The sequence below is a fragment of the Simochromis diagramma genome, unplaced genomic scaffold, assembly GCF_900408965.1.
Source record: "Simochromis diagramma unplaced genomic scaffold, fSimDia1.1 OVJJ01000685.1, whole genome shotgun sequence".
NCBI classification, from domain to species: domain Eukaryota; kingdom Metazoa; phylum Chordata; class Actinopteri; order Cichliformes; family Cichlidae; genus Simochromis; species Simochromis diagramma.
In genome coordinates, this window is record NW_024387477.1 from 18,241,829 (window position 1) to 18,254,845 (window position 13,017).

Genomic DNA, 13,017 nt, shown 5'->3' on the forward strand with positions numbered 1-13,017 from the left:
TCTGATACATACTATTTAAAAAATAATGATCTGAAAGAAGTCAGAGAACAACACTTGGGGAAAATCATGTCTTAGTAAACTACACGTATGCAAAAACAAACCCCAATTAACAAATTTCCCACGTGTGGGACTAATAAAGTTTATCTTAATCATACAGTCGTGGATTACAAGTGAACGCCCTAAAATTTGCTGTCAGAAATGTACTGAAGAAGCTGGCACTGTCCATATCACAGTAAGACAGAAGGAGACTGCTATTTACAGTTCGTGCAGAGACACTAGAACTACAGTACAAACCCTTGTGTCACGCAGTGTTTTACCCAAAGTGGCCTAAAGTATAATTGCTGCACTAATAACAAATGCACACAGCTGGCAGGTGGATGTTTGACTCTAAAATGAATAACTTTACATTTTGTGCTGCTGATATGCAACAACCAGCTATTTCTTGAATCTTTTAAAGTAATGAATTGATCCTAAAAATTCAGAGATCAGCTGATGTGAAACAAACAAACAAACCCATCAGCTGCTTCACATTCACGTAGCTTCCTCCTTCGTTCGAAACAAACCATACTGCCTGTGACCACATCAAAGTTCAACTCATCAGCATTACTTCCCTTCTTGTTGGCTGAACAGTCATGCAACATGCTGTGACTTTAACAGCTGATTCCAACAGACAGCTTGTCAGCTAGCATCACGGTGAGTAATAATGCGTTTCTGCATCAATCTCATATAAATGATCACAGTGTTTTAAAATGCAGCTCTAAAAGCAGCCTGTGTCTTACTTAATTAACAAGGAAAACGTGTTTACTAGAGGAGGTCTTTTCTCATTTAAGCTAATTTAACTTTTTTGAGTCATTTGAGCTACTTTAAAACACTGACAGTAAAGGTGAAGTGAGTCGTGTCACCAGGAATGAAAGGCTTTTAGCTTTTAGCATCCTACGAAGACTATTGTGTATATCCCCTCGTTCTTCCCATATGTGCGTTTGTTCAATTTAAAACAACGTCGTTTTAAAATTCCTGTAACATGCTTGTAGTGTATAATTAAAAAAGCCTGCTGTGTCACGCGGCCTTCACCACCTTCACTATGCCCAGGAAAAAAAGAATTACTAGTAGAGACCTTTGGAAAGCTCATTCATCATCCCTTGTGCAAGAGCTGTCAGCTAATTTGATTCATCCACACACTATTAGGTCCGGCTGCACAGACCCTCTTCTATTCAGAGACGTGTAGGAGGAGCTGAGCTGTATTTGTAGCTACTTCACAACTTATACTGCCTTTTCTCAAATCCACTGTCCTTGCCTCCTTTGCACTTTGTGTCCCCGTGGACACGAAAAAAAGGATCTGCACGGTATTTAGATGATGTGTATAATCATAGTGCAGCAGAAGGCAAGCAGCGCACAGAGGTTATGCGTAACTACTGCAGTATTAGGTCTCTGTAGACCACAGCCACAGAGGGGAAATACAGAAAGCAGTGAAAGATAAAGGCAGCTACTGCAGTGTTACCTTGATTAACCTGCTTCAACATGGACCTAATGAGACATTAAGTAGCAGCGAAGGACGTTTAACCACAAGGACAGAAACAAGATTGTCTTTGCTCTTTCAGCTGCTTGTTTTAGGTGACTATGAGAGCAATAGGAAACTACACTGCTGTGTAAAACTGCACCACACACTATTGTTAAATACATCAAGGTATTATATTTCTGTTTCTCTACCATTTTTCAGCCAGCTGAAGTACAGCCCGAGTCTGCTGCTGCAGAGGAGGCTGCCAGCAACAAGGTAAAGTACGTGCTGTGCAGTGTGTGTCCATAGTGCATGATTCATGAAGTCAGGGGTCGATGTTGCCCTGTCAGGTCAACTTGTGAGAGACAGCGCGGCACAGGGAGCAGACGCGTGCGCAGGTGACCTTCAGCGATAAAGACGGAGTCATCACCACTCTGTTCCCATGTTTTTCACAACAGGCCAGGAGAGAAAGTGCTGCGCTGGTTTCCCTCAGCACGAGATAGCAGCTAATAGTATAGAGAAAACTCCGCTGGGACCTGCACAGAGGATCGCATTGCAGGGTCACTGCAATACAGTAAAATGCAACATTCTCTCACTTTGTTCGGAATTGCGCGCATCACGTTACTACACCACAGTACGCGAACGCTGAAGCTTCCAACTTCAACTCGAAAAAGATTAAACCACACAAAAGCAACTATTCAAATCAATCTTCCTCCTAAATACATATCAAGCATCTGTTCAACAGCTCCGGCTTGCTTTAGGCAGACCGTTGTTTTGTTTTGTTGCTACTAGCTGCCTCTGTACACGAGCATTCAGTATCTAGGTTAATTGACTGAATGAGTACTCAGGGTGCAGAAGGCACAGCTGTGACCTCTGAAGTGAGTGTGTGTGTGTGTGTGCACGGAGATGTCCAATCGTGTGTGTGTACACATGTTGGGGTGTTTCCTGCTGTGGTCACATAACCATCACTGCCTGATTCATGCTTCAAAGAAAACAGATGACATAAAGCGAAAGACGATCACAAACTCCTGCAAAGGGGACTGGACTATTTTAACCCTGGAGAACCCATGGGGTCGGCTCTGACCCCATGGGTTCTCCAGGGTTAATTTGGATTTTGCTCGATGAATTTCATTTACTGAGGCAACTGAACTTTGATAGGTTGTGTTAGCACATTTTTGTGGTGCAATATATTAAGGCATGCATGTAGAAAAGCTTTAAAATTCTGTGCACAAACTGCATAATACAACATTTTTAAAAAAAAAAACCCACTACATACACACCTATAGTTTTGTCTGTACTGTCTGGATTGTATGGGGAGCTCCATATGATACCTGATTTGCACATGCTGCTTCAAACCAAATGCAAATTTGGCCTTCAGAAGTATGTTGATTGCCTTTTGATAGTTGCTGACAGCATGATTTTTTTTAATCAGGGTCTTGCTGATGTGCATTTATTAATTCCTGCATTAATGATGCTTTTCTAGGCCGGGTGGGTGATGGCTCTCAAGCAACGACTGCATACAAATAATGGACGTTAACCACTGTGACTGTGACCCGAGTCACTGCTTTGTGGAATACCATTCTAAAGCCATGCGTTTGGAGTTGTAGTGATTTAAGCCATTTCAATAATACACCTCAGTTTTTAGACTTTATTAAGAAACGCTGCTGCACAAAATCAATGAAACACATAAGCATGGCTCTTCGGGCTTTCACTTTAAGAAATAAATAGGTCAAATTACCAAAAACCTACTGCCAGCTCATTAACTGGAAACCAGACTTTTTAAATTGTGGACCTACTGCAAAAAGAGTGAGTGTATATGTATGATAGCCCATGTTTTTAGACTTAAAAGTCTAAACTTTACACCCTTTATCTTTGTCATTTCCACATTTTCCAAAGCCATGCAGTGGGCCGGACTGGGTCCAGGCCGGTGTAGTATTCCAAGCCAGTCTTACCAGATCCTCAATGATCTCCTTGACAGCAGCCACCACCAGGATAAATAGTAGCGGCACCAGAGTGGTCCAGCGACCAGTGGGAGACACATCTGGGATTTGCTAAAAGAGACACAAAAAGAAGAAACTCAGTTGAAGCTCGACTTCTGTGCTCGACTATCAAAAAAGTCACAAGGATTTTGGTCAGTAATGACATGATGACTATTTAACACGATTAGTTAGCAGTCGTTGTAAAAATAGTGGTTTCGCTAAATGTTGAAAAAGAAGAAACTTTTTATTTAACTGAACTTTCTTGAACGGCGCTGAAAGACATAAAAAGCATTACTGCCAACCAGGAAAGGCACAGCAACCATTTCATCTCAACTTGCTCGTTTAGTAATCAGGGATAGCCAAATTTAGTAACTGAAAATAAAAGCTTATCTTATCACGTCTCAGCTAGGTGACTCAACAGGAGAAAAAGAGTCGCCCTAAACTACCACAACTTCAATTAAATAAATTGTGATCATTTTTGTTACTCTCTCAGACTGGATATGTGCATGTTACAGAAAAACAGATATTGATATCAACATTAGCATCAGAATTCATGTTTTATTAGCTTGACTTATTATTTAACACACTCAAAAGAAAAAAGATGCAAATTCTGGGTCACATCCAGCACAAACAACTCTCTTAGTACCTTTATAATTCTCTCATTACCCCTGAATGTTTAATTCTTTTGGCTACCCAAGTCTTTCGAAATTAACAGCCAAACATCAGCAAAATTAGAGCCAAGCCGGGCCTCGTGAGACAGCCCCTGTTACACCGCTCGAAGGAAACTTGCATGAAACAGATCTCTCGTCTCTCTCATCTGCATAGATGTTTTATTCAAGGTCGCAGCATCGACAGGGCAGGTAACGAAGACTCGCACTGGCTGCTGTTCAAAGCAGCTACTTCAAGGTCACTGGAATGAGTCCTTTCCCATCCTTAGAGCTCTCATTAACAAGGGATAGTCTGTCAGGATGAATATCAGCAAAGACAGAAAAGGAGTGCTATTGAGCTTTCCTTTGGTCCACTTTTTTATATCTTTCCTGGTAAGCTCTGAACACCTGAGATATGGGTTTCAGCTTCTTTGAATCATGTAGTGATAATTGGCGGTCGAGGCTTTAAGTTCTCAAAAGGGATTAATGTTGTCTTATGCAGCAATCCACTATAAATTTCTCTGGGCAAGAAATCCTTTGTTCTGCTAAATCAAAAGCAGTGCCAGCAATGCTGAGATCTGTGGCTACTGTTGGGAAATAATCAAAACATGACCACAGCTGATAATGAGAAAGAAAGTGAAACCCTCTTCCCAGGAGAAGCTCGTTTCTTTAAACAAATTTAATGGCTAAAGATTTTCATATCATCCCTGACCCATTTTCCAGTGTGGCTCTCATTCACTACTTGTGTGTGTAAGTCAACGCACAACGCAGTTCCTGCACTTCATAGCGGCACAGTGCAGAGTCACCCAAGGCCCAGTCCAAAACATCACCAACCTGTAGTATCGCTGCACCCCATTCACAAAGCGTGTACACACAAATCTGTTTGAACCTAATAAACCGTACGAAACTTTCACACACAAATTCCTGGTGTATAAAAACACAGAACAGTAACAAAACACAATTGGGAAAAAAAGAAATGAAATACTCACACACAACACAGAGATCACACACAGTTTGAATGCTTAGCACAGTGAATTGCTCTTACAGCAGAGTAGGGTCACATTTGAATTCTAAAAAGCTTCATTTCATAACCGAATATACCAACAGTCTCCTTGTTTGTTTGTTTTAATGTAATAGTTACGGCAGTAAAACTAATTTTACATTGTTCTGCAGATTAGTCTGCGTGCGGTCGGGGTAACAACAGAACAATGTTATCAAAATGACCAGCTGGTAATGTTGCAACAGTTTACCACATTAAACGTTGCCATTACTCAGTGTGTGTATACTCACTTTTGCATTCATTAAAAGCAGGCTTGCATTTTTGCTGGACATCACTTACACTCAAATTTCTTGGCAACATCCCAGTTATTGACGTTTCTCCAGTAACTGCAGTGAGTTACTCTTCTTAGCTTAAAAGACCTGGCACTCCTGGTGTTTCTGCTCATCTTTTATTCATATTTTTCTAATCAACATATCAAACCATTGCTTTTTCCCCTCTTCTATTTTTCCTGTTTTTTCCGTTTGTAAAAATAATAGGTGCAATGCTTTTTTCAGCTTCATTATTTCTAAATATAGCAGGAAACAGTGGAAGCGCGGACGCATGCAGACAGCTAGCACCAGCCCTATCGATTCTGATTCACTACTATGCTGCTGAGCAGGTTTCATGAACCTGATAATAACGTCTAAGAACTTACTTTGTGTTCCCCTGTAAGAACATTTCCATGACCACATTAGTGAACGAGGCCTATTGTGACGAGCCCGTACATCTCTTTTCCTTTTCAAGCAGACACACACAGTATTACATGTATTATTCATGATCAGGATCTATATAAAGCACTGCATCTGCATGTATGTTTGTGTGACTGAGTGCATATGAAATTACAGACGTGACCGAGAGAAATGGAGTCTAGGTCATGGTGTACGCTTAAAAAAACATGAAAAAAATGAATTAAAAAAGTTCAGTGGAAAGAAAGGAAAGTGATGAGAGGTGATGTAACATTTTAGCTTAACAACAAAAACACATCTTACCTGAAGGAGTGCAATGAAGAGGAAAAAGGCATTGGCTGCCCTCCTGAACTGTGAGTACAGGAATCGAGGGAGGAAGGTGAGGACATTATATTTTGCTGTGCTGAAGACCAGATCAAGTAGAAAACAAGGCCATGGGTAGAGGGAGCCAGCATGGATATGAAAGAGAGAGAAGACAAAGTAAACATTGGTTAATTGTAATAATCCGGTAACTCAGAGAGCATTTGGCAGAATCTGACCAGAGATCACAACTGACCCTGCTACTTTTACCAACACTAACATCATCACACTAGTTACCCAAGTTACCCAATTTCAATGGTAGCCATACATGCTGATGCTATAACAACCATATGACCATATATTTTAGTTGTCGACCATCCTCTTTCAGGTCTTCTGGTATTGCTGAAATGGCCAGTGCACTCCTCCTTTTACTTTTAAGAACGTACCAGAATGTTGATCTGGCCATTGCTAAAGATTTTGCTATCTCAATAATATGTTTACTTTGTTTTTCTGTCTAATGATGGCGCCCCAGACTTTCCTTAACATCACTTTGAAAATGTATTTGAAAATTCCAACGAATAGCTAACAAATACAAGTCCAACTCTAAAAACCCAGCAGGCCTCACCTGGCCATGAAACTCACTCAATGATCCAGTTACCTTTGAGCCTCTAAAACAGGGATCTATGTAACTGTAATTCCTAAACAGACAATACAATACTTTTGTTAAACACTGTGCTTCAGTCACATTGATCGTTTGATGTAAAATGCATTATGGTGATGCTCTAGCTGTACTTGTTGTGAAGCCATATATTTAGATCACCCTGGACATATAATTGCATAGCATTAAGCAGCTCCTTGCCCCTCCGCCCACCCATTCTACGAGGTCTTTTGCGATGCAAAGACTTGTCTGGATGTGCGACTGATGAACAGCAGAGCCCAGTGGACTCAGTGATCGTAAAGAATAATTAGGAGCAGGAAGTTAGCTGGCAGTCGGGTCATAAAGACCTCCTGGCAGATCTGTTGGTGCTAGGCTGGTGGAGCCATCAGCAGCCCCAAAGTCAGGCCTCCAGCAGTCTGATTTACAGCTGTGTTAAAGGGTCAGTCAGAGCAGCCACTTTGGGAGAAGATTTATACCATAGAAGGATGCCAAGCCACTGGCAGGGCTTTGCTTACTCACACGCAGACCAGAGCCTTTAGACATACACATGCAGAATATCAGCAAGTACAGTGCAACGAGCATATGCAGTTCAACATCAGTGATATCATTGTTTCCCTCCTGTTAGTCTGAATCATAGATGACAAGCATATTTTTTGCAATTTCACTTGTAGCACACCCAGAAGCACAATGTAGTCGCAGAAAAGCGGACAAGCTTTGAATTGCAGCACGGAGGAATGAAAAAAATAAACACAGTAACTGTCATCATGCCGGCCTGGTACACACTGCATCTGTCTGCAAGAGAGCAACATAAAGGCATTGTTCTGACAGCAGTACAGTGTGATACCAGCCTCACAAAGACCCATCAGAACAACTCTTCCTTTCATTGATACTTGGTCTTGGACTGCATATACTTCGTTCAATTTGTGTAATAATTAAAATCTCTGGGTAACCTGTAGGTGGGGTTTTGAGCAGGTGATCCATGTTCACTCACAATGCCACAGCAGCAGCAAGTTAGCTGGAGAGCTAACACAACAAGTTGGAAGCTAAGAGGCAAACAGCAGCATTTCAGAGGCATTTCAAAGCCGCCCGCTTTTCCTTTTTTACCCAAAGTTCAGATGATGAGGCTTCAGTGTCTCTCAAATTCCCCTCTCATTATGCTTACTCAGAGAGACTCGTGCAAAGAGGAGTGGAAGACGTTCGTTTTTATGACACATTTGGTAACATAATGTCATCTTCAACTCGATTAATTATTATCTCACTTCACCTGCTTCTGTCAGCACACAAGAAACAAACTATTACGACTCCAAGTGACAGCATGCAGCAGTCAAAGCCAAACTCTTAGTATAAAGATCAGAACAGGAAAAAGCTAGATTTGTACAGTCCTACTTCCTTAAAACACAACAAACAGGCTAAAACAACAACTGTACACTGAAGCAAAACTGAAACCAAGTCGCTTTATTCAGGTAGAATAATTATACATAATTACAATCATCATCAGAGGAAACTAAGACTAAAAAGTCAACCAACAAGTCAGACATGCAAATACAAGGAAGTGGAGGAGGAATATTTTCTGTGTCCCTTTGTTTGTCTGACTGGTTGAGAAAGAAAGACCTGGGTTTTGCTTACACACCATATTCTGTTGCGTCCGTCCTCGTCATCGGATTTGCTGAATTTCTGTAATGTCAGGGTTTGTTTTTTAAGTAAAACAGTTTAAAAGGATCAGGTTTACTGCTTAGTGAAAATTTTAACTGTATTTTACCCATTGATCACACACTTGCGCTCCTTTATTAAATATTTTGCCATACATCATACAGCTAAAAGATTACCATGAGTACCTTTAAATTAATAAATGGCAAGTCCCTTGGATATTAAACATCTAAGCACTGCAGTGTATAGTTATACAGTCTGCCCCTGAGATACAAAGAACGTGTGGCTGGGGATGCATCATGCTCTCTGTGATTTATTTTCTTCAAGCCTTCTGATCTCATGGGGGTAAGCTGCAGAGCATATGCCCAATCATCTCTGGTTACCTTTGTACACAGAATCACTTCCAATAATACATCTTAATGGATGATTATGGATCCTTCATTTTGTTTCCTGGGAGTAAGCTGAGATCAAGAAGATATGAGAGGAGCACTTCCTCCACTTACTCACAAATCAGAGTATAATGTTATTATGAAAGCCTATTTTGTTTGTTTAATCTTTGAATAAGATTAGTGTGCTAGTTAAAAGAAACAAAGAGACAGCTAAACATTTTCAACCATGCCTCTGCCATTTATTTAAACATAATATCATATTTCATTAAAGAGTGCTAATTAATAACAATAGTTGGCTCAGATCCTGCAGTATTAAAGAGAAAACAGTGACCAACATTTGGTGACAGTGGAAAGGAAGAACCCCATGTTCACAGGAAGAGACTTCCAGCAAACCACTATTTCTTCACATCGTAGCTCACGTGGGCTGAAGTTACTTTTCACCACTGCTCGTTGGCAAACACCATAGAGCGGATATGAAAGATGAATAATGCTTCTGAGTCTAAAAAGCCAATGAGGACATAAACCTGTACTCACCTTTATAACTCGACAGGGCGACTCCTCTGGTTTGAAAAAAGACGTTTGTCTCTTTAAATGTTAGTCGTACTCAACTCACTTGCTCTGTGATTCATAGTCTGAACTGCTAGTTTCAAGTCTTAGTTAACACAATGGCATGGTTAGTTTTAATTTATTTGATTTTTCAATAGATTCCCCATTAGTGTAGATCAGAATAGTAAAGCGGGGCATGCTTGTCACAAGTTAACAAGGCTGTCAATGAATATAAAAATTACAGAAGAATTGTTAAAGAATTTTTGTTTTTATTAATTCTGAAAATCAGTATTTGATTATTGAAAAACATGACAAGCAAAACAAAGACATCTGAAAATAAGTTGACATCATGGTGGCTGTATTGTGTATAGTGAGTGTTTAGCATGTTTAACCATCATTTGCAGTATTATTTACAGTATATGGCTCGTATTGTTTTACTAACACACAAACATAGGAGGGCAACCCTAAAGAACAGCCAGCAGATGATTAATGTCTCCTGCTGCATTACAACCTCTAATGAGTGCCATTATGAGCACATTATGGAGTTTTCAGCCATGCGTGTTTCCAGGGACCACAAACAGGAACAAGGTTAACCAGCTGTGGACTCAGACCGGAGAGACCAGATGATGACACTCAATAAATAAGCTTAAAAGCCTAATCGCGACCCTGCCTCTCTGCCATATTGCATTTGAGTCTGACTGAAAACTTTTTCTAAATCCTAACATTCGTTCTTTCAGCATTCATGTGTACAAGCTGCATTACAGTTATGACACAGTCTGATCTGGACTGATGTTATTCTGGATTAAAAGATGCACTTTCTGCCTTTTTCAGACGTTTACATGGCTTTTAAGCAGAGAATAACCATACAGGAATTAGAGTCAGACATGTTGAGTTTTAGTTTAAATTCTAAAGATCTCAGTGAAGATTGTGTCAAATAAAACTGCTGCAAAGGTGTTGACTTTCTTGTCAACAGAAACTTTTCGGCCTTGGGATTCCACCGTCAGTGGAACCACACGCTGCCCTGGACTGTGTGTCTGACTGCAGGTAATTTGTGTAACAACTGATCGGGACATGTGCAAGGTTTTTGGGCCCCTTATCTGTGTTCTTATATTTTCATAATTCGTGTATAGCTTTGAGCAACAGCACATTGAGCCCATCTCCCTTTGTTCAGCATTGCTGTCATGCACTGTGATAACCCCTCCCACTCTGCTTATTTTTTTTATCTGCATTTTCTTCCTGGTTTTGTGGTGGATGCGGGTCCAGAGAGCAGCACACCTGTCAGCAGCCGACTGATAAAAAAGAGAGCTAGTGCACTAACTCTCTCACTCTCTTCCCCAGAAACCAGAAGCTCGTGTCTTGGGTCTTGGTTGCTTGGTTCTACCTTTTATATTTGGCATTCCCATATTTACTATACTACTGCTAGTATAGTGATGTGTTCTACATTTCCTTAAAGCAAGTTTCATGTAATTGTACAAATTCTGAGTTATTTAAATTCACCACTCTGTGTGGTCCTACTTGTCAGCAGATTTGTGACAGCACTGAAGCTGCCTATCCCCTCAGTCCATCAGCATGCAGTGAAACCTTCGCTGGTTTTCCAGCTCAAACGTTTTTATAAGTAGGTCTCTCTTTCATGTCAGCAAAAACTATTTTTTGAATAAAGTGGCTGCAGGAAACAACCCAACATTTTATTCTGAAAGGTTTTTTATAGAACTTTTTCAGGTTAATAGAATCTCTCCATCTCCTTCTTATATATCTTACATGCATAATAATGAATACATCATTTCTTTAGGATGAATGCACTCTCAGACAGGATGCTTTGATAATGTTCGACTTGGCTTAGACACTTTAGATAAAGTCCAAAACTGGTTGGACAAAGAGCCATTATGTCTCAATGTCCTCTCAGATCCTTGACATGTTCAGTGTCTACGCCACATCAGTACCTTTACATTAAAGTATTAGTGAATCGGGCATGGCGGGCATCGCATGCATTATATAATTAAGTTGACTCATTACTCACAAAACTTCAAATTTTATTTAACAGAACACCAAATATATCAAGAATAAATCCTACGCAGTAAAGATTAGTTGCTGTGATTCAGTAAGTAAGACAAAATAAGCTACGCATACCAAAACAATTAAAGTAATTTGCATGTCTGGGTCACTGTGTGTTTGGACCCATGTCAGTGTGCGTCTATTCATATGTTCATATGTTCCTTGTTTTCCTCATAAGAGAGAGCAGCATTTCCTGAATGCTCAACAGGAAAATGGTTTGCACAGCCACTCCTGTTTGCCTGTCAACATCCCAGCAATTATTCGCCTTTCCATTACGACCAGATCTGCACGACAAACTGTGCAGCTGAACAAACAATTCACTAAAACCCTACCACAGGACGCAGACCCATGATGCAGATCCATTAGCTAACAGGAGAAATATGCATGTGATGGTGGACAATGACATGTAAGCAGTGGGAAGATGTGTCAAAGACCATGCAACATTGGAGACAGCAACAAATCAGGTCTCCGCTTCAAAGCACAAATAAATCTTTTTCTAAACCCGCCAAAGACGAACCTTCATGAACACAGAGTCAATCTGCAAGCTGTTCAATGCTGAGATGATGCCATATTTATTATTATTAACATCTAACCTATTTTAACCAAAGTATGTTCATATCATCACTACTGTCTTTGAACACTTAGACGGCTTAGAGTTGGTGTGACACAGCACACATCAGGCCACTGCCTTCAGCAAATGTTTGATGCAATCTTAAAAGCCATATTTCTTAAACCTCCAGTGCTTTTTACTGTTATTCAAATATCAATCATATGGTACTCCAAGCAGATTTTAATATGTATTTCGTCTCACTGACGATGGTCTTTATAAGTAATAACAAAACTAAAGTAATGGAGATATTAATAAAATTAACTAATAAAAGTTAAAAAACTAAACGCATATTTTTGACTGTGAAGCTGAGAATCGGCCTCACAGAGTAAAACAAACTGTGCTAATAAAAAATATACCTCATATTTACTGTTGTCTGATTTATGTTGTAAACTCATGAAGCTGAGGTAACAATGGGCTCCATCCTAGTTTGCTTCTTTTTATTTTCTAATCCAGCTCAGTTTGTAGCGGTCTCTGTGTAAGCACGCTGTTTGTGAAGCAGGAATGGTAACCGTAACACTCCTTGACAGAGGGAGGCCTGACCCAACAATCTTGACCTTTAAAGCTAAAAGCACTCCACTTCTCCAAGATACGCAAGAAGATAAACAGGCCAGTCTGGGTATATGCACTGATGCAGCACCAGTATTACAAATCTTGCAGGTATCAAATATCATATGGCTAAGGGTGCTGTCATGGCTGTACCTGAACTCTCTCTACAGCACAAGAGCAGGTGATCTGTACAGTGTTTCAGCTATGGCTTATTCAGAAGTCAATATTAGAAGTCTGAAAGCAAGATTTTTAGGTACCACAGACTAGCCTGCTATTTATTCACGTCTGTGCAGCAGGGTACTGCTGTGTCATTAGATATAATATTGTGTCACTACTACTGCAGTGTCATGCTCCTGCTGCTGGAACCTTGTGGTAATAGATTCATACTTTGAAGTAAGTAGTGTGTCATCACTGCCTGACAGC

At 40.2% G+C, this 13,017-nt stretch overlaps 1 protein-coding gene and 1 long non-coding RNA gene across 7 annotated transcripts in view; one reads left to right on the forward strand and one right to left on the reverse strand.

The window, feature by feature from the left end:
• Positions 1 to 13,017, reverse strand: part of atp8a1 (ATPase phospholipid transporting 8A1) — a 109,852-nt gene that overhangs the window by 78,383 nt on the left and 18,452 nt on the right. For all 6 annotated transcript variants that reach the window (XM_040015849.1, XM_040015851.1, XM_040015847.1 and 3 more), the window contains exons 3-4: positions 6,150 to 6,249; positions 3,448 to 3,546 (exon numbers count right to left, since the gene is read on the reverse strand). In XM_040015849.1, the coding sequence (XP_039871783.1) occupies positions 3,448 to 3,546; positions 6,150 to 6,249 (199 nt within the window). The remainder of the gene's footprint in view (positions 1 to 3,447; positions 3,547 to 6,149; positions 6,250 to 13,017) is intronic.
• On the forward strand, positions 623 to 6,054 carry LOC120723979. Its single transcript, XR_005693845.1, has 2 exons — positions 623 to 693; positions 1,718 to 6,054. It is a non-coding gene; the product is annotated as an uncharacterized LOC120723979 (long non-coding RNA).